The sequence below is a fragment of the Argentina silus genome (assembly GCF_951799395.1).
Source record: "Argentina silus genome assembly, chromosome: 20".
NCBI classification, from domain to species: domain Eukaryota; kingdom Metazoa; phylum Chordata; class Actinopteri; order Argentiniformes; family Argentinidae; genus Argentina; species Argentina silus.
In genome coordinates, this window is record NC_139674.1 from 2,393,038 (window position 1) to 2,418,583 (window position 25,546).

Sequence of the window (25,546 nt, forward strand, 5' to 3'; positions counted from 1 at the left end):
TGGCATGAGATATGATCACAGTTCTGAATTGTATGATAATAAACAGTCAATATACTGCTTATAATGCTTTATATAAACCCTGTTATTATGTGATCAAGAAATGTCCATAATATAATATTTCATTTAAGTATTTAGGTTAACTGTCATCCTCTTCGAAACTTACCTCTGAAAAAAACAAAACGTTAGAAAAGAAAAAAACTTACATTGTCTTTATTATCAGATAATAGATGTTCTCTGTATTGTTTGTTCAATTGGTACAAGGAAAATGTGTTGTCAGTACAACATGACTGAAAATGTGGGGGTATTAATACTCTACACACCAACAACCCACACTATACTAGCTGTATCCACCAAAAGCACTAAACAAGTAGTAACAGTGAGACAGACATGAGGCATTCCCTTCGTTTAATTAATGTTTATTCAAAACATAAGACAGTCTTTTCATTGCAGTCTATCCAATTTTACTGTATCTATGATTATGTAGGAAATGGTGACAATCGCTCAGTTTGTATTGATAAACCTGAGCGCTTCAGCATACCCTAGTGAGACATTGCCTGACAAAAAGAGTTTGTAAATTGAGTTGGTTGGTCTTCTTGTTGATGTATGTGTTTGCAGAACCTATTCCCATTGTGGTCAAGTTACAGATTGCTGCAGTAGTACATTTACAACCTATTTTCCCAAGACACAAAAACAGGTGAGGTACTTTTACCCAACTCAGAACATATAGCGTAACATAACAGACCAAAGTACATTTACTCATTACTCACATGTGTCTTTAGTCTATTTAACACATCTGAATGTAGTGCATGCATCAATATAATCTCCATGAATAGAAAAAAACAGGTGGTAAATTATCTGTGAACAATAACTGAAAAATAATCTCCCATGTATTATTTTAAAAAAGCCCTAGAACAGTGTGAAATGTTCCAATCAGTTATTAGACATGGAAATTGAGAAATACACTTGAGACTTCTGCTCTTACTATAAATTCTTCATATTAGAAACATTCTGCCTGACAAATTATATTACCCCGAAATGTTTAATTTGGCACAGGATAATATTTATTTTTTTCCCTCAAACTCACGCAACGTACACATGCATACATCACAAACATAGGAGTGCAGGTTTTGTCCTAGGGGCCAGGTTATGATGTTGTAAGAATCTTTGACCAAGTAGGCACACTTGATTTAGCTTGCCCTGTGTACCAAGTGGACACAGCACGCACTTAAGGACCAATGGAATGATTCCAATAGTGAAAAACCCTGCCTTCTCTGCCTACCAATGAGATACATCAAGCGTACCAAATGGTAGACAGAAAGATTGGGCCAGCCAGACAGGGCGACACCATCTTTTCATGCAAAAAAGGTCAATATAACACTCGATCTCTTCCACCTTTACAAGATTACAGTACATCCATGTGCATTGTGAGAATAATTCCACGTACAAACTGATGGTCTCCTTCCTAAACCTTCAACAACCTGTTCTCACTAAAACCACCTCCCAAGCCTTTGCTCTACTCTTCTTTCAACTTTTTCCCTTTGTATACATTGTAGATAGACACTGGAGTGCAGAGTTCTGTTTCAGGCAACCTCTTTCTGCTTACCTGCCTGGAACAGAACAGAAGCAAACATGACTCTTACAACGTGGCACAATCACTTCTCAATATAACACGTTTACAACAAGATTTTTCTTTTTTACATACAAATATTAGCTCTTTTCTTCCACGTTTACATTATTAGAAAAATTATAGAAAAGAAGAAGAGAAGAGAAAAGTTGCATTTCTGTTAAGGACAAATAATTCTACAATTCTAAGTATTTACAATACATTCGCCCTGTGTGGAATTTAATCCTCATTCAGTTGTCTGACGTTGTGTGTGAATCAAGGGGTGTATCTAAGCACTGGGAAGACATTTCTGAGGATCAAAGAGACATTTGTACAGATTGGGCAAATGCTACGGAGCAATAAAGGGATTTAATTATTCTGCATATTCTGAAGGGAATGCTGTCACATTGTAATAGGACTTCTGAAAATGGTAGTCGAGTTGAGTTGTATGAGAGATGTTAGCCATGTCCAAGATCTGTACTTGATGTGTTTGAGCAAACACTATAGTTGTTGTCAATGATCAGAAGTTGGCTAAAGAACAAACAGATTAACTAAAATTATTATTAGTTTATTAAATTAATGTTTTTTTAGAATAATGATAGTGGATGCAAAATATAACAATTGTGCAATCAAGGCATCATAACACAATTAAAGGCAAAAAAAGTAATTAGCTCCAAAAGATATAAATGCAATAAAAAAAGACACCACTGAATAATTTAAGCAATTTAGAAGAAATGCCACAAAAAAGGATGCCCCAAAGGACTGGACAGTCAGCCATTTCAACATTACATTTACACTGTTAGAAATGGATAAAGACATCTTTTGAATGTGTCCCTCTTCAGCTTTGACAGTTTGAGCTCTAGTTCCCTTGTATGAGGCAAAATGTCCACCAAAAGGGAATCTGACACTCCCCAAGACCAGTTCCAGTACTGAGGTAGCATCTTATATCTTATCACAACTGCAACAGCCCATCCGTGAGGTCCAGTGAGCCTGCAATTTTTCGGCCTCGTCGGACAAGAACCACTTTCTGTGGCGGCCATGTTGTGTAATTTAATTCCAGTGAATCCAAGATAGAGCCTTTCAATCCCCTGAACCATGCAGCAAAATTCCAGTTAATGAACCTAAAAGGAGTATGTTTCCAGAGACCGCGAATGAGACAAAGTAAACCTTGCAGTCAATCGGGAAGAAAGAATAACAGTAACTGTAGTAATAATAATAATATTAAAATTGACCCTAATAGAACATACATACAAAAGTTACTGTAAGGCATTCCTTAACTGAATCATTGACACAGTTCCAGCTATGGCTTTGGTTTGTCCAAGGTTATGGTAATTTACATACATTTACATGTGGCATCAGCCGTGACTCTGAGGATTTATAGATTCATGCAAAATGTCCCTTTTCAGTGTGTATGTACAGGTGAGTTTCAGGGGAAAGTTCAGGGCATCGATGGGTGGGCCATGGAACAGTCCTATCTGTGTGAAGGGCCCAGTACAGACCCTGTGGCAGGGGTGCCGTAACGGGGGGAGTTGTCATTTGGGAGTGGGCTGGGGAGCAGGGAGTTCCCATTGGTGGGGGAGCAGCTGAGCTGAAGCCTCCTGAGGTACTCTGCATGGACAGGCTTGTGGCTCTGCAACACTCTGATGGCTTCCTCTACGGTGAACCATTCCCGCTTACGACCTGCAGAGGTAGACAGAGGACCAAAGATCGAGAATCACAGCTATCATTGACCATAAACGGAGAGACATAGAGACAGTGTTTCATCTATTAACCACAAGGGGAAGACAAAGCAGTGGAGCAATAAACCAGCAAGCAGCAGGCAGACAGAGGCCCGGTTTGAATACTCAAAATACAACTTTCCTTCCTCCTTCCTTGTATAAAACACTGATCTTATATGATATGATTGGTTAAAGCAATGCAGTGGGAAGCTTGCTTTGATGAATCCAATCATGTTAGGTCATCAAGGAAGGAAGGAAGTTTTCAACAGGGCCAGCGGTTTTGTCCTCAGTCATTTCCAAACTTGGAGTTACATCATGGAAGATTTGCCTCTGGCGGGTGCTCTTGAGCCAAAAGGGGTCTCTTAATAGTCAGAAATAATGTCCAGAAAGCACCTCATTGGACAAAAAGGGGCACACCTCCCACCGCCCATGAGCATAAGTTTATTTTACTTTAGTTTGTTATTCTGAAACTAAGGATTGTGTTGTTTAATGAGACAAGACATTTATTAATGTTATATCAATGAGTATAATAACCATACATTCAATACTTATGAAAATATTTGAGGTAAACAATTAGCAACTAAACTTGCAAAGTTTACCATTAAATGTCTGTCTAACTTGTCTTAATTGATGATGTAACTGCTGACAGCAGCAGCAGAATGTATTCTGAAGTGTATAGAAACATCTTGTCTGCTCAAGTGCAAGCAAATGTCTCCAAATTCATTGGATGGCGCTCATACAGTAAGATAATGACCCCAAACATATTGGCCCCAAACAGTTTTTCAGGGCAAAAAGCCACGGCCAAGTCAATCTTCAGATTTAAATCCAATTGAACATGCATTTCATGTTGGGTCCGTTTAACATTTCCCAGGAAACTGCCTACTGTATTTTAACTAAAAGCTCTAGCCGCTAAGAAGACAGGCATAGATTTATGGGCACTGCATGCCCCAGAGCAAACAGACACACAGATATGCACCCACAGACACACAAAAACACAGAGGCACACACAGAGAGACACACAGACACACACGCGCACACACACACACACACAGTTGGGTCGAGGCCAACAGCTGTCAGATTGACTTGGGCCCCCTTTGCAATCCAAAGGATTTGCTTATTGCCTACCGTACCACTTAAAAACATGTCCACAATAAATTCTACAGCCATGTTATGTGTCTGTAGGCTATACACGCATGTCGATATGCAAAAACGTAGTATCGGTCGCAACTGACAAAAATGTGCACAATCGGTAGTCAGCCCATTGTTTGAAAAATATCAGATTGTTCTGAACAATAGTGCTGCTTTTATTGCTCTAACCTGGCATGTTGAATAATTTCCTAATTTGTAAAAATAATAATAATATTAATAAAGTGTAATGGTAATTGTATTGTTGTATCTGGTTAGAAGACAAACTGGACTCAGTATTGAACTTTAAAAATAAGGTTCTTTATTCAACATGTGTCTCCTTACTATTATTCTTCCAACCCCCCCCCCCCCCCCGTCACCATGTATGCCCCATAATTCCCTGGGTCCTTAAAAGTGTACACACATACATGCTACATCATTGTTTTGATCATTCCTTTTTAAAATAAATGCATAATAACAGCTGTTCCAGCACTTTGTATTTGTATGATTGAATCAGGATACAAATAGCTAAATAAAGAAAAAAAATATTGGTATCGACCGATTATGTTATATTATAATCAGGGATCGGTATCGGCCTAGAATTTGCATATAGTTGCATCCCTAATTTCCACTATTACAAGCATAAACTTAAGTTATTCGAACTGAGAATACTTCCTGTTTTCTTTTCCTGTTAATCCAGTTTTTTTCTTTTCCTATCATCGTAAGGTCCCTGGTTCGATTCCGGCCATCGACACATCCTGCATGTCATCCCTCCTCTCTCTCACCCATCCTTTCTGTCAATCTCTACTATCTCTATCCCAATAAAGCAGAAATGCCCTAAAAACATATTTAAATGCGCATGGAAGAGTTTGGACAAAGTATTCTCAGTTCAAATAATATAGATTTATGCTTGTAATACTGGCAAAACAAAGTGTTTTCATATTGACATGGATGTATAGTCCAGAAAGACATGATATGGTTGTAGAATTTCCTGTGGAGATGTTTTTAAGTAGTCAAAGTGTGGAAAAACCAATTCTAATAAAACATTTAAAAAAATACTGAGAATGGAGGTTGCTGTACCAAACCACTTCCACTAGCATGGCTAATGCTAGTGGTTAAACTAGCCAAAGAAAGCTCAATGGAAATATGACAGAAACAAAGTATGTGGATGAGCCTTCAACACTCCAAGAAAGTGAAATTAGGTGTAACATCCAAAAACCTGAACTATCCTTTTAACTCAAAAACATGCTGATTATTGACAATATGATCAAGGGGATTACAAACTCACCTATGTTGACCGAGTCCTCCCAGGCCTCCAGTGTTTCAGTCACGGTCAACACATACACATATGTGCGGTGCTTTCTGTCCTGGTTCTGCTTTAAGGGGTTAAAAAGAACAAAACATTTCAAAATGGAAGTCTGAAGAACTGCACTGCATTAAAAAACGATTTGAAAGTTCATGTTTTGAATGTTGTTTCCTTTGTTTGTAAGTTCTTTCACTCTTGGGAGACTATCCCAATGGTGAACAAACAGAAAGCCAAATCAACTAAATTCTCACTTCTCAGAGAGCACATGTTCTTGGGTATGATTTCTCAACTCCAGCCCAGGGAACCCATGCACTGACACACCTGATTCTACAAATCAAAGACTTCATGGTCAGTTGATTGGTTGATCGGGGTGTGAGTGTATGGCTGGAGAAGAAATTGTGCAGTAATGTCATGTGTGTTGAGAAACTCCAAATCCAACAGCTATGACACTGATCTTAGTCAAAACATTCCCATTTATAAATGTCATACGTGTGATAATAAATGTGTGTTTATCACCAAGACCAGAGTTGAGCCTTACCTCAAATACACCTAGGAGACGTCCCAGCTTGCCTTTCACTCCAGCCTAGGGAGAGAATTGAGAGTGGGGGGAGAGAGATTAGGGTAGTTCGGTTCATAAGTAGTGCATGCATATCCAAGAAAATATCATAGGTTATTCATTTTCCCATGTGATTTAATCGAATTATAGAAAATAGAGTGTGTAGGTACTCCTCGTTTTCGTAGAACGTTGAAAGTGGACATTGATAGAGAAACTGTGGATCACACCAAGAGACCACATGCCAAAAATGCAATGCGTTTGTTGTCATTTTCATTCATCGCCACTGGAAAACTCTTCTCAGGGCTTCATTTTGTGGAGGGCTGTCTGGGTATGGCAAAATCTTAATGTTGACAGTACAGTGTGTGTGTTTGTGTTTGTGTGTGTGTGTGTGTGTGTTTGTCTGTGTGTGTGTGTGTGTGTGTGTGTGTGTGTGTGTGTACAGAAACATCTTGTCTGCTTGAGTGCAAGCAAATGCCTCTAAATTCATTGGATGCTTTATCATACAGTAACACAATGACCCAAAACATACTGCCATTGCAACTAGGCAGTTTTCAGGGCCAAAAAGTGGAAAGGTCAATCTTCAGATTTAAAACATGTAACATGTAAAACATGCATTTAATTTCCTGATAATAAGATTTTAGGCAAAAAGACCTCAAAACGAACAACAACTGAAGATGGCTGCAGTACAGGCCTGGCAGAGCATCATCAGAGAAGATACCCAGGTGGGGTCAATGGGTCGCAGACTTCAGGCAGTTATTGCATGCAATGGATTGAATGTCAAATACTAAACATGACTGCTTAATTTGGACATTTGATGAATCTGTCCCATTACTTTTGGGTACTTTTTAAATAGGGGGACTATGCATAAAAAGAATGGTGAGACCAATGTGTATACAAATTTCATCATAGTAATCGTCTGATTTCAAATCCAAACTTTTGGAGTGTAGAGCCAAAAGAAGAAAAATGCTTCACTGTCCCATTAATCACGCAGGGCACTGTATATTTGTTTTGTTTGTTTTTTTAACTATTTTTTTTATTTTCGATTTCATTTTATGCACTTTGAGATTATTCTTCTATGTTGAAAAGTGCTTTATAAATGTAATAAATTCTTATTATGATTATTATGATTATATCTACTGTATGTCTTGCAATATCCGGCACGCAACACATCTTTGTGCGGCACCCAGGTTGCAATTGTACGCACCACATCCCATTGAAAACAATGGACTTCCAATGTTTCAGCTCTCAAACCCTCTACTGCTGGTCAAATTACTCTTCTCAAAAAGACAGATGAACCCCCACCCTACCCCCTTCAACATTTCAAAAAGACTGTGTCCACTGGAAAGGCTTTGGGGACTGTGAATGTGCTGGAATCTAGCGGAGGGCCAAGTTTAGCTTGCTGACGTAGCCGAGGACATGAGGTCTCTCACCAGCTGGACCTCACGAATACCAAGCTCCTCGGTCACCTCACTGCCTGAGACCAAATCCCCGTCCTCTTCCTCTTCAGATCAAATTTGGACCCCACCAAAAATGTCCCTCTTGACCTTGATTTCAAAGATCTATTTACTTCAATACTTCAGGATGTACTTATTTTATTTCAATAACTTTAAGTGTGCTTGATTTCGCTTGGTTGGAAAGGGTTTGGGCTATCACATTGGTTCCATTGTGTTGGACGAGTTAAAAAAAAGCACACCTAACGTAACTGAATGAAAACAAATACACTTACTTCAAATTAAGTTACAGTAATTTACATAACAAATCAAAGGCACATGAACATCTAAGATAAATTCAGTTCAATAAGTTCAGAGAAATATTAAAGATATTAAGATATTTTCTGTTGGAGTACAGTAGCTTTAGGTAGTTTCTCGACCAGCAACACAGCCCTCAATCTTCCAGCTGTCAACACAATGATCACCTCGAAAGCACCTTTACACAACCATGTCCTCTTTGTATCTGTTTATTTAGCAAAAATACCACCCCACAAAAGAAGTGGCTGTCAAAAATGTACCACCAAAAAAAGGAAGTTAGTTAGTAGCTCTCACACTGGAGACAAAAGCCAAAACTGGGGTTAGAACAAAAATTGTACAATATTGTTTGTCACTTCAACTGAGCAAAAGTATTCTAATTTGGGAAAACTTCCTGGACTAAATATTACCCCTTTAATGGCTGATGTTGTATAGGCTTTCTTGTCAAATGTCACATAAAATGTCACATATAAGAGTGTGTTCACTGAGAAAAGATATTTTAAAGATAAAGGTAAAAGATGATGATATAAATGACAGAGGTAATTAAAACAGGGGTTTTCATTCCATTACAAATCAGTTTGGGAGTGGAGAGAGGGCGTTTGCAGTCAGTCACCATTTCAAAATCTCACACTTTTAGCTTAAAACTAACACTCAAATACACACACTCATGGTAAGTGTAATGTCCATCACAAAGGAATAATCACAGATGACAGCATTGCATACATTGAGTCCCTAAAAGCATATACAAGTGACAAGAGTGTGAAGTGTCGTTGAGATATCCCAGAAGTGGAGCATTAGCAAGGTCAGCCAAAACGAAGACCTTATAGTCATTGCTTGCTTTCTGTTGGAATATAGAGCCAAAAGAAGAAAAAAAGCTTCCTTTTCCCAATACTTATGGAGGGCACTGTAGTTGTCTTGGTGTAGTGACAGCCGCAATAGTGTGACATTTGAGCTATTTAGCTATTTCTGAGGCTTGCAACAACAATGTAAATTGGAAGGTTGACTATTCCTATTGCTTATCTGTGTTACTCACTTTTGTTTTGAACACCTTGAGATGTCTTAAATATGGGAAGATAGGTGCGATGGCAGAATTTACCTACGTATTTTCCACTCAAATGTTAAAGGAGAGAGTTATACAGTATGTTTTTGTGGAAGTCATTTTACCTTCCATGATTTAGGTATTGTATGCTTTATAACTGAGTGAAAATGATGGCTGCAGCCATTATAGTGAAATATAAATAGGCTCATACATAAATTAATAAATATAATAATAAATACACTATCTGCAAATGAACGCTGTAGTCTGTATACAGCTAAATGGGCTGTTTTCATTGTGAAAGGCAGCTCCCATAATTTCATAGATGACAGCCTGTGGTACCCTGGGGGAAAAGACAGGGAAAGAGGAGGACATGGCTTTCACAGCAGCAAAGTTATTTTAATTAGAAATGTCACACACCACTTCTAGTGTTAAGAAAGAGCCACAAAGTTCAACGGCTTAGGTGGGAAAAAAACTCGAACAAAACTGTCACTCTACTAAACTGGTCAACACAAGTGGCTAGAGGGAATCCCTTCATGAAAAAAAAGTATAATTCAAATCCATAATTATATTTACAACAATTAATTGCTTCCGCAAGCGTGCTATTTACTTATTCAATCACATTGTCTCTATTTTTATTTCTAAATAATTCTAGAATTTTGCAACCATTTTTCTTTTGCGTTGAAAGTGTCCAGTAGGTTGTGTAGATCAGTGGGAGAAAACCAAATACATTGAATCAGGATTTTCAGACAATTAATTGATAATTCCCCAAATTCCATTAAAATTCTAATGCACCGAATATTTCCATGAAATGTTTAAATTTACCGGGAATATTTTCTCCCTTTTCAATCCTAGTGAAACCCATCAGTACAACCTAATTCTTTATAGATGGAAGGGTGAACGATAAATGTGAGCTTTATATACTGTATATCTATAGTCCAGCTAAATAGCTGACACAATTTACAGTTCAGCTTTCTATATTTCCATTAACTGGTTCTTTGATGATGATTCTGATGATGTTTTGATGGTGATTTGATCATTGTAATGATGATGATGAGTATTATTATTATCATCACAATGATAAATATGATGACAGGTGGACTCACCTCTTCAAACACTTCTCGTACAGCTGCACCACATGGTTCCTCCTCTGGCTCCATTCCCCCTCCAGGGACAATCCACTGGTCCGGGTGCCGACTGCTGCTAACAAGCAACACCTGGTAGGAAAAACAATAGCTTTGTTAATGTAGATCCAACACAGGACCCACTATCTGCTCCACCACAGGTCCCACTATCTGCTCCACCACAGACCCACTATCTGCTCCACCACAGATCTCAATATCAGCTCCGGATGCTGAGTGAGTTATGCATCAGTCAAGATTAACAAGGATTGAATTACTATGGAGGTTAAAGTAACGATTCTCAGCTTTTATTTGAGGGTATTTTGGTAAATATTGGTTTTACCATTTAAAAATAAACTCACAAAAATGCAGTCTTCAATAACCTGATTCTAATATGTGCCTTGTGCCTTATAGCAAAAACACCTGGGCTGTTATTGGCAATTTTGCGGTTGATAGGGCCAGCTATATTTTGGCAAGAAGTAAGAGAGTTGGGATGACACTTCCAAAAATGAAACCAATCACATTATTACGGCGATCTGTGAGTTTATGGCTGTTTGGGGTCTTCGAATCAGTGCAGCTGTATCGTAGACGCTTGGACCGATTCGCATCAATGTATCTGTGAATTGTTACACCCCTACTTTTTATACATTGTCCCCCTATTTCAGGACTCCAAAAGTAATGGGACAACTGGCTTGACAGGTGCTTCTGGTAAATCAGGTATGTTCTGTCACATAATTTATGCAGGCATAAGAGAGATGTCAATGTCTAGTATTGATTCTATGCTTTGCATTTACCTTTGGAGTCTGCTATTGGTGTCTGACAACATGAGGACCAAGAGGTGTCAATGAAAGTCAAGGAAGCCATTATTAGGCTGACAAATCATAGCTAAAACATTATGCTTGCCAAAATCAATGGTTTGGAGCATTATTAAAAAGAAAAAAAGTACAGGTGAGCTCAGCAATCACAAAAGGGCTGGTAGGCCAAGGAAGACTTCTACAGTGAACCAAAGAATGCTCACCATAATTAAGAAAAACCCTCCAAAACTGTCCCAAAGATCAAGAACGCTCTCCGGGAGGTAAATGTGAATGTGTTATGACTACCATCCACAGAGTATGTCCCCAGCCGAACTACAGAGGCTTCACTGCAAGATGTAACCACTAGTTATCCTCAAAAAGGGTGGTCAGGTTACAGTTTGCTAGAAAGTACCTAAAAAGCCTGCAGAGGTCTGGAAAAAGTTATTGTGGACAGATAAGATTAATCTAAGCGTGATTGCAAGTACAAAGTTTGGAGAAAAAATCTGGCCAAGATTTACAGCATACCACCTCATCTGGAAACATGGTGGGGGGGGGGTAATGGTTTGGGCATGTATGGCTGCCACTAGAACTGTCTAACTTGTCTTTGATGATGTAACTGCTGCAAAATGTATTCTGAAGTGTACAGAAACATCTTGTCTGCTCGAGTACAAGCAAATGCCTCCAAATTCATCATACAGTAAGACAATGACGTAAACATACTGTCATATCAACTAGGGAGTTTTTAGCGGCCAAAAAGTGGAAAGGGCTTGACTGGCCAAGTCAATCTTCAGATTTAAATCCGCAAAACAAAACGAAGAACAACTGAAGATGGCTGCAGTACAGGCCTGGCAGATCATCACCAGAGAAGATATCCAGTGTCTGGTGGGGTCAATGGGTCGCAGACTTCAGGCAGTTATTGCATGCATCCGATTGTCAACTAAATACTAAACATGAGTACTTAATTTGGACATTATATGAATCTGTTCCATTACTTATGGGCCGCTGAAATAAGGGGACTATGTATAAAAAGCATTGTTATTTTTAAATGGTGAAACTATTATGTACACAAATACCTGATAAGCTGATAATCTCTACTTTAACCTCATAGTAATTGTTTGATGTTAAATCCAAACTTTTGGAGTATAGAGCTAAAAGAAGAAAAAATGCTTCACTGTCCCATTACTTACGCAGAGCACTGTATTTATGCAGAATCTTGTTAAAAGTTCAGTATGTAACATTTTAATGGTTGCATGTGGAATTAGTAGCGATCCCTTGAAAGAAATATTTCATTTACAAACACTGTTTTGGTCCGAAAAAGGCACTTTCTAAAATGGAGTGTCCTAGCCAACACTTGGTTTGCCTATAAACATGTTGTTACTGCCAGGAGTGTTCTAGGGGAGTGGACTCACTTTTGCCTTTCTGTCTCTGGTGGCTGCGTCTTTGAATTGTGCTCGCTTGCAGAAACACAACAGCTAATGTCCCAGTGACCCCTGACACTGCAAATCCATTTCAGGTGAGGGGGGGGGGGTTATATTATTATAAGGGAGGATGTTGTTGATTGGAACTTCTAACTGAATTTCGCAACAATGGCCAGAGGTGGCAGATTTCCGACAAACTTACGCCCTGCGTATTTACCTGTTTACCTGTCTTAAAACAGAGGTATCATATTCAAAGTGAATTTATGAATAGCCTCCAACATACACCTACTACAGCAAAATATCCAGTACCTACCCCAATAAAGTTTAATGATTGATAGATCACATGACCCTAACTTCACAGTCTCCGGAGGCTGCCTGTGCGTTGATCAACTGGGTGTTTAGGGACAAGATACAGGCATCCAGGGGTGACAGACGCAGATCTGATCCTTGAGGGACTGTCCAAGTAGGTGCCTGATCTTAAATTACACCGCCGTCTGCAGAGTACGCTGTATGATCCGTACAGATCGGGTGAGCCTGTGTCTGCGCTTTCCGGCTGAAATGTGCTGGCAAACATAAACACACACGCACACAGGTCACACACATCCATGACCAAGTATGCATTGCTTGTTCAACAAATACCACAACTCAGGTGAGGTTTCTTCCTAAGGTTGTGGACTTGGGGCCTGTACAGGTTTCTACAGGGTCTAGAGTCCATGATGGAATGACAATGGCAGGAACACTCAACTTTTGTCCCTAGACTGTTTTGAACTTTCTTAATGGATTGGCCACACACCTGTTTCCCAAGTATATTCTAGTCGCTGATTAAAAGGCAAAGATTAAAACAAGCAGATACTCAGGGGTTATAAAGTTGAAGCAGTTGGGGCTCATAGCTGCTCAGCTGTCTCTCTCACAATACTGAAGAAACACTTTCCAGTTCAAGCAGTTCAATTTGTTTTGCTTCCAAAGACTTGATTTGAGATCAGCTCATCCAACTCCAGTCTATATGGTACTGTATAATAAATCCAACTCCAATCTATATGGTATAAGACAGAGAACAGCAAACCATAGCCATATTGTAGGGCAGATGGTGGATTCCACTTATACCCTATCCTTATCTCTCTACCTGTGCAAATATGGCCGCCCCATACATCCTACCCACAGACAGTCTGACAGTCTAATCCCAGCCAGAAGCTCGGCTTTGAAAAGCTCGGCCTTCTTGCTGTACTAATGGGATTGTGGGATTGCTACGGGAGCCTGGAGGGTCCAAGCAGGGCCACTGAGTGATATGTGGGAGGCTACACAGAGGGGACACCACGTCACCTCTCCAATCTGGGGCCACCATCTGGCTTCTACTGGCCGAGAAATGATGGGATGGGACGGTTATTTTTAAGAGCGTCACATACCTATGGAAAAGAACAACAGGACACGTATCAAGCAGGTGCCTGGCCAGCTTCTGTCTAAATGTCAGGAGACACAGAGGGATCTATCGTAACATAAACAGCAGGGTATATCATACTGTGTGTGTGTGTGTGTGTGTGTGTGTGTGCGTGGGGGGGGGGTACCATTCAGTTTTCAAAACAAGACAAGACTAGCCCACCTAGTAGGCCAGTGTTTAAAAGGTTCGTACTGCCATGGCAATGGGGGTCTACCTCAATGTAGCAGCAGACACGAATTGTGAAGACTTGTGAACTGCTGCCGAAAGCCACTACAAGGTGGTGACAAGAGCTGTGAAGGATGTTTGAAAAGATCTATCCCTCTGTTGGTATTATTTACCAACAGTGCTGACATAATAGGTGTTCCCTCCAAATAATCATAAAAATAAAAATGAGAGAGAGAATGGTTTGTGATGGTTTGCATTTTCACCTTGCCTTATTAGATACAAAATCAAGTTTATTATAGTGAATTACAAAAGAGGAAGAGTGGAAATGGTTTAAATATCAGGTTATCTTCACGAGGACCAAGCAATAGGACCAACTTGTGTTTTTCAAATATCCTTATCTACTCTCATACCATCATCACACATTCTTTCATAGGCCCTATACACACAGGCAGCAAGCAACACGCGACAGCACGGAGAAGTAGGGGGGAAGTGTAATTTTACATGAATAACCACAATAACCAGAGATCCGAGCAAAACAAATCAATGACTTGCACCCATATACACTCAGTGGCAACGTTTCAGCTAAACTTGTGGCATAATCATTGGCACTAAAATTCATAACCATAATTTGGGAGAAATTGGTGTATAGAAAAAGTATTTTTTTGTGCTGGCCGCTTTTTTTGCAGCATGCTTTTCATTCAGGAATACGTGCAATTTAATGTAAAGCTATTTGTGCCAGTGTCTATACAGATATTTCCATGATCAGTCTGGCCTATAGGTCTATATCAACAATACTGCACATCTCATCGTCTGCTCTCACGCTGCCCCCAACTTCACTCTTACTCTCCTCTGAATCCCTTCTTTGTTTTGTAAAGTTGTGTATAATGATCCTTTCATTTTTCACCATTGTTTTATCATGTTTTTATCTTAATTTAAAGTGTGCTGCAACCCTGTGTGAAATGCACTTTCAAACTGAAGTCTTCTGAAGTCTTCTCTTCTCATCATCAATTGCCTATAGTTGATGACAAATTAGCTCAGAGACAGGATCACACCTCCTCCCAACCTGCTTTAGATCGCTGCCCATTACACCCATGAAACACAAAAGAGAAAAGAGAGATCGTTCTGTCTGAATAAATTACTTATCCGCCCCCTCCTCCAGCATTGAGCACGCTAAATATTTGTATGTGTTCCATAACGGACAGTGTCTTCAGTAAATTCTTAAAACGTTTGAAAAATTAGATCGATTTCATTTCTACAATGACTTGTTCTGTAAGAGCCTGCCCCATATACACTCAGTGACAATGTTTCAGCTAAACATGTGGCATTGAGGGTCTGGGAGAGGGTCTGGGAGAAATTGGTGAACAGACAAAGTACTTGAAAGAATTTCACCCCTTGTGAAATTGCAGCTCCAAAAGTGTTTAGTCAAGCAACAACTTTATTGTCCAAGCAAAAAGGTATTGTATGGTAGACAATGTATACCAGGTAATGAAAGGCAGCTCAAATACAATTACATGTTTGAGAGGCACACATTATATACAAGGTGTATATATACCCAAAGGTGTGGCTACCCTGGAGGTGGGCAGTGGTTAACAATGATTGAGGGCAAGGTCAATAGTAGCCTGTGCATGTCCATGAAAGGAGAACAATAGGGCTTTGTCAATCAGTAACAGGCAATCAAGTTGTTGGTCCTGCCTATCAATAGCCAGGCAACCCGCTGGTCCTGTTCATCAATAGCCAGGCCATCAAGGCGTCAGTCGTCATTGGCCATGGTTTTGTCAGTCAATGCCTGTAGATAGACGCCATATTTCCTTACATACTTTTAAGCTGAAATCTTTTCTTCTAATCATCAGTTGCCTATAGTTGAAGACAAATTCGCTCATACTCCCTTTGAAGAGAGATCAATTTGAAATTAGGCTAATTATGGAGCATAAACGTTTTTCTGGCATGGATTTCCGCCCTTCCAAGTGACAGTGCATTGTAAAACTATATGAGTGAGGTGCACAAGTAATTTAAATAAACTGTGTCCGCCTCTTTTTGCGCTCACCTCCACACACAGGTGCAGCATAGAACGATCTTTAGAAATAGCTTCTTAATACATGCAGTAAAAATGTGCAAGAAAAAGCGCATATACGTCAGCTTCCATGTTTCTTTGAAAGTCACCTTGTTAGTCTATGAGGACTGCGTAGGCAACACAATAATATCAGACAAACTGGCGTGGGAAAGTTTGCGTGAGCTGCTCCTTGATACAGACTACAAACAATATTGCAATATATTCTCAGAGCCACCTCGCAATGTTGAAAATTTCTCAGAGCTGCCGAGCTGTGCTGCATTGATACAATGTTGCAATATTCTCTGATGTTTCAATATTCTCCAAACTGCTTCATTGATACAATGTTTCAATATTCTCTGATGTTTCAACATTCTCCGAACTGCCTCTTTGATACAATGTTTCAATATTCTCAGAGGCGCCAGATTGATACAATGTTTCAATATTTGCGGAATGTTCCCTTCCCTGGGGAATGATACAGATTGGCAAAAATGAACTGGGCAGCACATTCATTATGAGGAAAATCTCTGAATGATGAATCAATTAGAGAAGATCTACCCAAAATACATTTGAAAAGGTGACGTGTGGCCTAAATATGAATTGCTTAGAATCTAACTCTTCCAATGGCAGACCTCACTTGACAGGCATTTGTAATGAAAAAGGCTACCCATAAAGTAGTACACTGAAATTCATTATTGAACTTTGTCAACAGCCTTACCCAGTTAGCAAAGAAATGATGGCCCAGATCTGGGCCACATCTGTTTTCTACCAGCATCCAGATGTGGCCCAGGAACAACTTTGTTCCCCAGCCAGAAGTGGGCTGGCCCTGGCTGCCATTCATGAACCATATCTTTGCCATGAAAAGGCCAAAACTTGGCCAGCATGTAGCCAAGACTCCAAAGATGGCTGTGTAGCTACAGGAATGCATCAGGGCCACATTCCTCATACCAGAGCTGGCCAACAGCAAATTGCCAACACTCAGCCAGGGCTGGCTAGCCACATTTGCATCAGTCTGGCCCATGTAATACACAGCCATATGTGCCACCTTGAGACCAGATCTGGCCCACAATTGTCTGCTAACTGGGTATGTTTGAATGGTATGAGGTGGGCAGTTAAGGTACCTTTAAGGTCCATTGCTTACTGTCCTGTCAAGACACATCCAGAACGAAGAAAAACACAACATCAGACCAAAAAACAACAACACCACCACACCCTCTGGGCATCTTACCCGGAGAGAGTGCAGGGGAGGGGTGGGGGATACCACAGCGTCTCCTGGCGAGATTCCACTCCATTTCGCAACCCCAGCATGACAGGGGCCAGGAATCTCTGAGCAGATATAAACACCTACTCTTCCCTGAGGAGGAACATGACTGAGGAACGCCTGTGGCTGTCAAATAAAGCAGTACCCCTAAATGCCAATTTGAGGGCAGGAAGGGTGAAGGGATGGAGGGGGGTGGGGGTTGTTCCACTCCACAGTCCTATTGTTGCTGCCTTTGTATCACCCAGATCACTACACTGAGGGCCCTGACCTCTGTCACAGGTTCTTATTCCCAACAAACCCTCCCCTTTACATGAATGTGTTCTTATACCTGTGTAGTAACACTAATTACCTAGGTAACAGCATTACTTATATGTTGTACATATACTTCATACTAAAGCAATATGTAACAACATATTAATTCCATTTTTTAGAATAACATTTTAACACCATAATGTGAGGCAGCCTCAGGCATTGATCAGAGACAGTTCACAGGTAAGTCTGTCTCTCCTCACTGACCCAGCCCGTATCACTATCCATGAGGGATATTAGGTTCCTGGTTTCCCTTGTTGGGAGTTAACTGGCCGTCATTGAACACCTGACCCTGAGGGGTTGTGCTTTCTCCTTTCCACTCCCAAACAAAGGATCTGACAACACAGAGAGCTCCTGTTCCCCTCTTTAGCCACTGCAAAGGGGGGTCAGGTCACCTATGTATTTGTGTGTGCGTATGTGCGTGTGTGCGTGAGTGGGTGCGTGGGTGTGTTGAGGATCTACTGTGAGGATCTGTAGAAAGGGAGCTGTGTCCGGCTGTCCGCCACAGCTTTCAATTTGCTGAGAACTGACCTAAGCAAAGCATGGCCAACCTCCTGATACAGACGGGACACCATCCTTCTCACAGACTCCAGTTTGATAGTTTTTTACAGAGAAATTATTATTTTGATCAATACAATGAGGAAGACTGTTGATGAAACATCTGTGTTGTGTCCCCCAAGAATGAGATTAGATTCTGGCTACCAGAATTAACATTGACTAGTTATGACCTGTTTATATTATCAGTGACGAGGGCTACAAGCGACCAGAAGTCCATCCTTTTTAGCAAAATCCCTTGGCATTGGCCAATCAGGTGGGAAGGTCCCCCTAGCTTGCTCTGTATAGGTTACTGGTAGGTGCATAACCAAATGTTCTGGCAAAATAACACCCACCAGCAGGCGAACAGGAGCAAGACACGCAATTTCAAGAGATGTAATCGCTTAGAATGTAAACAGGCAGTGAGTGGTATTCTACAAACGGGAGAGGCTGAACACAGACAGCACCTTTAAGTGTGAATCATGATGCAGTATTGAGAATCAAGAGTAAGACAACATTTATATTACAATTACCCAATGAAAAAGTGTATGCATACATCTCTATAGCTTATGGAACACACATGCAACACACTGCTCTCTGTCTATTCCCTGTTCCTGAAAAAATTAAATCATGAGGAAGACAGCCTCCCGCAAACTTTTGAGAACAAAGTTGTCTCCTTGAGACTGTGTGTGTGTGTGTGTGTGTGTGTGTCTGTATCACCATTACTTCACTACATGCAATGTCATATAAAGTATGGAATTCTAGTATCCTGATCATATCATCAGTCATCTTAATTTGAAGTACATCTTGAAGTATTGAGTTTATCAAAGCAGTAAATTACAGTAAACAAACCATTTCAAGACTAAACCAATGGACAGAGAAAACACAAACACTTGCTGTAGAAGATGGCCATCATTGAACACTTAATTGAGAGCCTGTTTAATTTGTTAATTGCTCCGTCTTACATACTGTTCACAATCCACCTAATCAGAGTTGTGAACGGCAGTAAGTAAAGGTATAAGAAGAGCACAGTTCCTTCACATGGTAGAAGGTTATGTGGTAAGACTGTTTACAGTTACTTGGAAGGCGCCAGTTGGACTCAGGTTCTGTCGTGGTTGTAGCCTAAACTAAACCTATGAAACCTAAACTATGACGAAAGCTCTTGAGTTTTGTACAAGATATGTTCTTTTGATTATTTCAATAACTGACATGTTAGATCCATTGTTAAGTGTACTTGCATTGATTGATTTGTGATGTTTGCATTTTCCCTTTAGGATCACTTTGTGGTCATTGTTAGCTTTTGGTCACTGTCATGCTACAGCGGAGAATCGTAAGACTGGCTCCATTTAGGCTGAACAGATCACCTTATTGCACTGTACAAAACTGGTGGTGGGAAACTGGTGGTGGGAATAATGGTGTTCATGTATTTTGTCTTTAGCTCACAGATCTGGATGTGCCCTAAGCGGAAATGATGGCTACAAGCCAGTTTCAGGCAATCTCCCCTTTAGCAGCCAAAGCTATGATCACAGAGGGGTTCCCTCAAATGGCTATGAGACTCCATTTATCACAGATGATTCAAGCACTAGCTAGTGCCCCAGACTAGTTTCCAGCCCCAGCCTGGCTACCAGCCCCAGCCAGAAACCGGCTACCAGCCCGTGCCCCAGAACAGCTTCCAGCCCAGGCCCCAGACCAGCTACCAGCCTGTTCCCCAGACTGGCATCCAGCCCGGCTACCAGCCCCAGATAGAAACAGGCTTCCAGCCGATGCCTGAGCCCCAAACCGACTACCAGACTGTGCCCCAGAGCAGCTTCCAGCCCCAGCCGGAAAACCGGTTCCAGCCCCAGCCCCAAACCAGCTACCAGAGCAAGGATGGTTTTGGCCCATGCAGTTTTTATAACGCACAATCTGGTTACAAGCCCCAGAGCAGCTTCCAGCCAGGGCCCCAAACCCAGGGCACCTTCCAGCCCAAGCCCAACATCCAAAGCAAAGGTGGTCTTGGCCCACTCAGCTTTAATAGCAACGCACAATCTGGTGACAAGACCCAGAGCAGCTACCAGCCCCAGAGCAGCTTCCAGCCAAAAGGTGGTTTTGGCCCACGCAGCTTCAATGGTAATTCTGACAACCAGCCCCATACTGACTACCAGCACCGACTACCTGGCTACCAGCCAGTCTTTGGATCAGGCACAAAAGGGTATGATGGATCAAAGCTTTGAATCAATTTACCTTTACTTTTGCCTCATTTTTAATTGCCTCCTTGTACCCACAGACTATACCGTCAGGGCACTGTCTCTGCGGAATCTGTCATTGGATACAGTTCTGACCAAAGGGATAGCACCAACAGCAAGGGCTCCAGGATCCAGTGATGTCTAGATGTTTTAATGGGTGTGAGAACCCATTTGCTCAAGCCTTGGGTGGCCATTTTTAGTGTGATAATATTTTGTCTTATGCTTGACCCCCACAGATCAAGAAGTACAGAAGTACAGTCGATTGGTTCCATTCGAAGATTGGCCTTGCCTGCCAGGGAGTGTCCTGCTGTGTAAAATAAGACACTCTTTAAAAAAATAAAATAATCCTGAACTGTACTGGTTTCTTTTGCTGTGTCAGGAGCTTTTACAGTAAGGGAAGGGCATGTCTTGAAATGTGGAAATTGTTAAAATATGAATGCATTTCAATTGGACAACTCCTGTTTAATCACATCAAGCATGGCTGGATTAACCACCTAGGTAGGTGTGACAGGCTGAAATTCATGGTGCAGCACACGTCATATCGGTACTACCGTTCCTCAACAGGTTGTTCAAAACAGTACCATTTCCATTCAATTAAACATTGCACAATGTTATGCCTGGCTGAATGTGGCTCTGAGGGATATGTCACAAAGCAAGAAGGGAGTTAGTGAGCCAACTTGGGTCATTCAGGCCCAACCCATTTCACAAAGTTGTGCTGGAGATATGTTCAACTTGTTCAATATGTTCAAAATGATTGCTAGCGAGGAGGACATTTCTGATTCATTTGAAATTAATAACATCCGAATGAGAAAGGTATAACATGGATTATAAAAAAAACATGTTATTGCATTGATTATGGAAGTGAGATGAAAAAGACAAGTTTGACAGCTGTTGTTGTCGTTGTAAGCGAACATTAGCTAGCAGCAAAGAGGCCTAATACTTCAATAATGTATCGGTTTTTTGGCCAACATAGCACCCCCACCACCCAAGAAAACAAAACAGGACAAAAGGAAGGGAGGACTGGCTCTGTACTGATGGTGAAATGATGTGGTACTCTTCTTGAAGGAGCTGCCCCAAACACTGGGAAAAAGGTCAGCTTTTGCTTTTGTTCTTTAAAGCAATAATACGTTTGTTTCTTTATCACCTTGTTATTTGCTAAACTTGCTACACTGTTTTTGTTACAACCTAATTTAAACATTGTAAAATATTCCTGGAACATTGCACTCTGTACTAGTGAAATAAATGAGTATGTATCTAGATAATTTATCAAACAAAGAGAGCTTTACCAAGATTTTATTTTTCTCTGACTCTTGACTTATTCTCAATCTCTTTCCCATTTGAAAGCAAATATAGTGGTTCTCTGTGGCTCAGTTGGTGGAGCATGGCGCTAACAACGCTTAGGTTGTGGGTTCATTTCCTGCAGGGACCATATATACCTGATGTATCTGATATGCACTCTGATGTGCATTCACCTAGGAGATATAGACCTATATACGCTCACCTCGCTTATATAACTAGATAAACTGTGCTAGTAACACCAAAGCTAGGCTAGTAGCAATTCCTGCCTACTAGCTCAGCTTGTGAGTGCCTACAATCCCTAAGTTCCTTCCCTGTGTGTGTGTTGTATGAACACCATATACAGTGCCCTCCATAAGTATTGGAACGAGGAAGCATTTTGTCTTCTTTTAGCTGTATACTTCAACAGTTTGGATTTGAAATCAAACAATTACTATAAGGTTAAAGTAGAGAAACATTCATTCAATTGGGTTTTTTTTCAGATTGGTTTCACCATTTAGAAATTACAACTCTTTTTAAACATAGTCCTCCTATTTCAGGGCACCAAAACGATTGGAAAATTGGCTTGATGGGTGTTTCTGGTTTGTCAGGTGTGTTCCATCACATAATTTGTGCAGGCATATGAGAGCTGTCAATGTCTAGTTTTGATTCTAGGTTTTGCATTTGCCTTTGGAGTCTGCTATTGGTGTGTGTCAACATGAGGACCAAAGAGACATCAATGAATGTCAAGGAAGCCATTACCAGGCTGAAATATCAGAAAAATCTATCAGAAACATAGCCAAAACCTGACAGTTTGTAACATCATTAAAAAAGAAAGAAAGCACTGGTGAGCTCAGCAATCACAGGTCAAGGAAGACTTCCCCTACAGTGGATGACCGAAGAATGCTCACCATAATTAAGAAAAAAAAACCTAAAGAACTGTCTCACAGATCAGGAACACTCTCCAGGAGGTAGGTGTCAGGGCTTTCCCCAAAAAATGTAAGAATGGCGCTGTGCCACGCTGAGAACTATGTAAACATTTCAAGGTAAATTAAACTATATATTTAGTGATGATAGAGTAACTATTTTTGATCGCCAACGACATTGTTGTTAAAAACTAAAGCGTTATGATGTCCCTCAGTGAATTCAGCGGTTGGGATTCAGGGTTTTGATAATGCAGTCCAGTGCCACACTGTTCAAAAATCCCGGGGAGAACCCTTGGCGTGAATGTGTCCGACTATCATCCGCAGAATCACCAGCCGAACTACAGAGGCTTCACTACAAAGTGCAAACCACTAGTTATCTTCAAAAAGGGTCAGGTTACAGTTTGCTAAAAAGTACCTAAAAACCCTACAGAGGTCTGGAAAACAGTCTTGTGGATAGATAAGACGAATATTATCAATATTATTTACCAGGGTGATTGCAAAAGGAAAGTTTGGAGAAAAAACGATCTGCTCAAGATTTACAGCATACCATATCTGTGAAACATGTGGAAGGGGTGCTATGGTTTGGGCATGGATGTATAGCTGCCACTAGAACTGGCTCACGTCTTAATTGATGTTACTGCTGACAGCAGCAGCAGAATGTATTCTGAAGTGTACAGAAACATTTTGTCCGCCAGAGTACAAGCAAATGCCTCCAAATTCATTCATCATACAGTAAGACAATGACCCCAAACTTACTGCCATAACAACTAGGGAGTTTCTCAGGGCCAAAAAGTGGAAAGTTCTTGACTGGCCAAATCCATCTTCAGATTTAAATCCAATTGAACATGCATTTCATTTCCTGATGAGAAGATTTTTGGCAAAAAGACCGAACAGAAATGGCTACAGTACAGGCCTGGCAGAGCATCACCAGAGAATATACCCAGTGTCTGGTGAGGTCAATGGGTCACAGACTTAAGGCAGTTATTGCATGCAAAGGATTGTCGACCAAATACTAAATTAGAGTACTTTATTCAGACATTATATGATTTTTTCCAAACCTTTTGGAGCTCTGAAATAGGCAGAGTATGTTTAAGAAATGTACTTTCTAATGGTGAAATCTTAATCTTAAAAAAAAAAAACTTCATTGAATTAAAGCTGGGAATCTCTACTCTTACCTCGTAGTAATTGTTTGATTTCAAATTCAAACTGTTGGAGTATAGAGCTAAAATAAGACAAAATGCTTCAGCTTTCTAATACTAGCACTGTACTAGAGAGCTGTGATAGACAGACGACCGACAGGCAGAGTCTGCAGTTTATATTGCATAACAGCGGTGCAGAGGGAGTGTAGGCCAACTAATAATCCACTTTTTCTAGTTATTGCATAATAACTTAGGTAAGTTTATATACTTCAGTTTTCTAATAATCCCTAGGCTAATGGACAGGGATGTAAATGGTCTACTGAGATGAAGCTGTCACTTTTCAGACTATAACGGTGTTCCTATACAAATGAAGCCCTATGGCTGCACCCCACTATTAGTATTTGGCCTATTATTGACCAGATGCAAGGCGTCTGATATAGCGCGTCTGATTTCTAGTTGAAATCTTAAATCTTAGGCTGGAACCAGGCTGAATTTAGCTTCGTTTTCACTTCAGCCTGTTCCACGCGGCTGTCTTCTATAGCCTACTCTGTAAACCTGTCTAACAAAATGGCCACATTATTAACATTTCTTACGAGGCAACATACACCTTCAGCGGGGGGGGGAAATAGCATACTGTAGGCTCTGTACAAAGCAACAACGTAGTTAAGGCTACTCCTTGGCGAAGAAAAGAAATGTAGCGAATGCTAGTGGATGTCCCGCCCGTTAAACCAAACATGCAACAGAGCGCCTCGCCCCCTGATCATCAAACTAGCCCAAACTGGATAGCCGCGGGCAGCCACAACCCAAGCACCCAACACCAAAGCAATCGAAAATATAATTGAGGTTATAGCCTACAAAAGGCTCAAATAAGATTGTATCAGCATTCAGTTTGACAATAGCTATTCAATAGGCCTACCTAATACATTCTGGAGAAACACTGTCCTATATAGAATCATTTCAGATAAAGCAACGACGGCCACCGCGCTCTCCGACACTCTGCTATAAATGAATAGGGAAACACTAGGTTGCCTAAATCAAGATGGGGAAACAGATAAAATATTGCTAGTTTAACAGCCGAGTGCTGAGGTAGGCCAATCATTCGGCTGGCGGACAGGGCACCTATTGGCATCGCCCCCCTGAACTGTCACATCCATACCTCTTCTTCACGTTCGTTCTTGAAGCACAAGCACGCCGCCCGCTTCTTAAAGCCCTCGCCATCATAAGTCCTGGTCTGGTTCGGCTTGAACTTCATCATGTACTCCACAACAAGCGGTCAACGAAGACCAGCAAATGGCCGAGCAAGTGTGAGTCACTGAACCAATCTTCTGCGTGGCGAGGAGAAAATCGGCATTTGAGGGAGTCCAATAGGTCTGAGAACAATATGTACTGACAGTCTGTCCTTGGCGGAGTATGTTCCCATTCACTCGAATTGCGTTCAGCACGTTCTTGTGTGGGGATACCCTGTGTGGTAGCTGCTATTGCATCAAGTCCGTAGTCCCCATTCCGCCCGGTGCTGTTTTCAGACCCTTATAGACGAGGGAGTCGTCCCAGCCCTCCCACCTTCTGGCTCTATTGCGTAGCCGCTGACTATCCTTATAATGAATAGACAGAAGAAAACGTTGTGAAGCGCTGATACTTACGGGCGTCACCAGCTCATTACTTATTAATAAGGATAATAAAACTAGCCTCCTTTGACTGAACTTTAAATTAGTGCTTTGACTCGGTTGAATGCTTGATAAAAAGGATCATGGGCCCTGCTTGTGTGATTGTCGTAATTGAAATGCCACTGCATATAGTTATGATGTTTA

The 25,546-nt window shown here is 40.8% G+C and overlaps 1 protein-coding gene across 2 annotated transcripts; it reads right to left on the reverse strand.

The window, feature by feature from the left end:
* Positions 1–405: 405 nt before the first annotated feature.
* Positions 406–25,309, reverse strand: nudt4b (nudix (nucleoside diphosphate linked moiety X)-type motif 4b). Of its 2 annotated transcripts, none has more exons than XM_083691803.1 (5): positions 24,895–25,309; positions 10,196–10,306; positions 6,291–6,335; positions 5,735–5,819; positions 406–3,283 (listed from the first exon to the last, which is right to left on the reverse strand). In XM_083691803.1, exons 1-5 carry the CDS (start codon positions 24,991–24,993, stop codon positions 3,075–3,077), a joined length of 549 nt encoding a protein of 182 aa, XP_083547929.1. In that variant the 5' UTR covers positions 24,994–25,309; the 3' UTR covers positions 406–3,074. The 2 variants fall into 2 exon arrangements, with proteins under 2 accessions (XP_083547929.1, XP_083547928.1); XM_083691802.1 differs by having other exon boundaries at positions 5,735–5,822.
* Positions 25,310–25,546: the final 237 nt, after the last annotated feature.

Bases quoted from the DNA above. Each gene is read 5' to 3' on its own strand.
- nudt4b (XM_083691802.1), bottom strand. From the start codon at position 24,993: ATGATGAAGTTCAAGCCGAACCAGACCAGGACTTATGATGGCGAGGGC. The intron at 10,307-24,894 runs GTATGGATGTGA...TTTTCCTACCAG, and splicing joins AGAACGAACGTGAAGAAGAG to GTGTTGCTTGTTAGCAGCAG. The intron at 3,284-5,734 runs GTGAGTTTGTAA...CTACCTCTGCAG, and splicing joins GGAGGACTCGGTCAACATAG to GTCGTAAGCGGGAATGGTTC.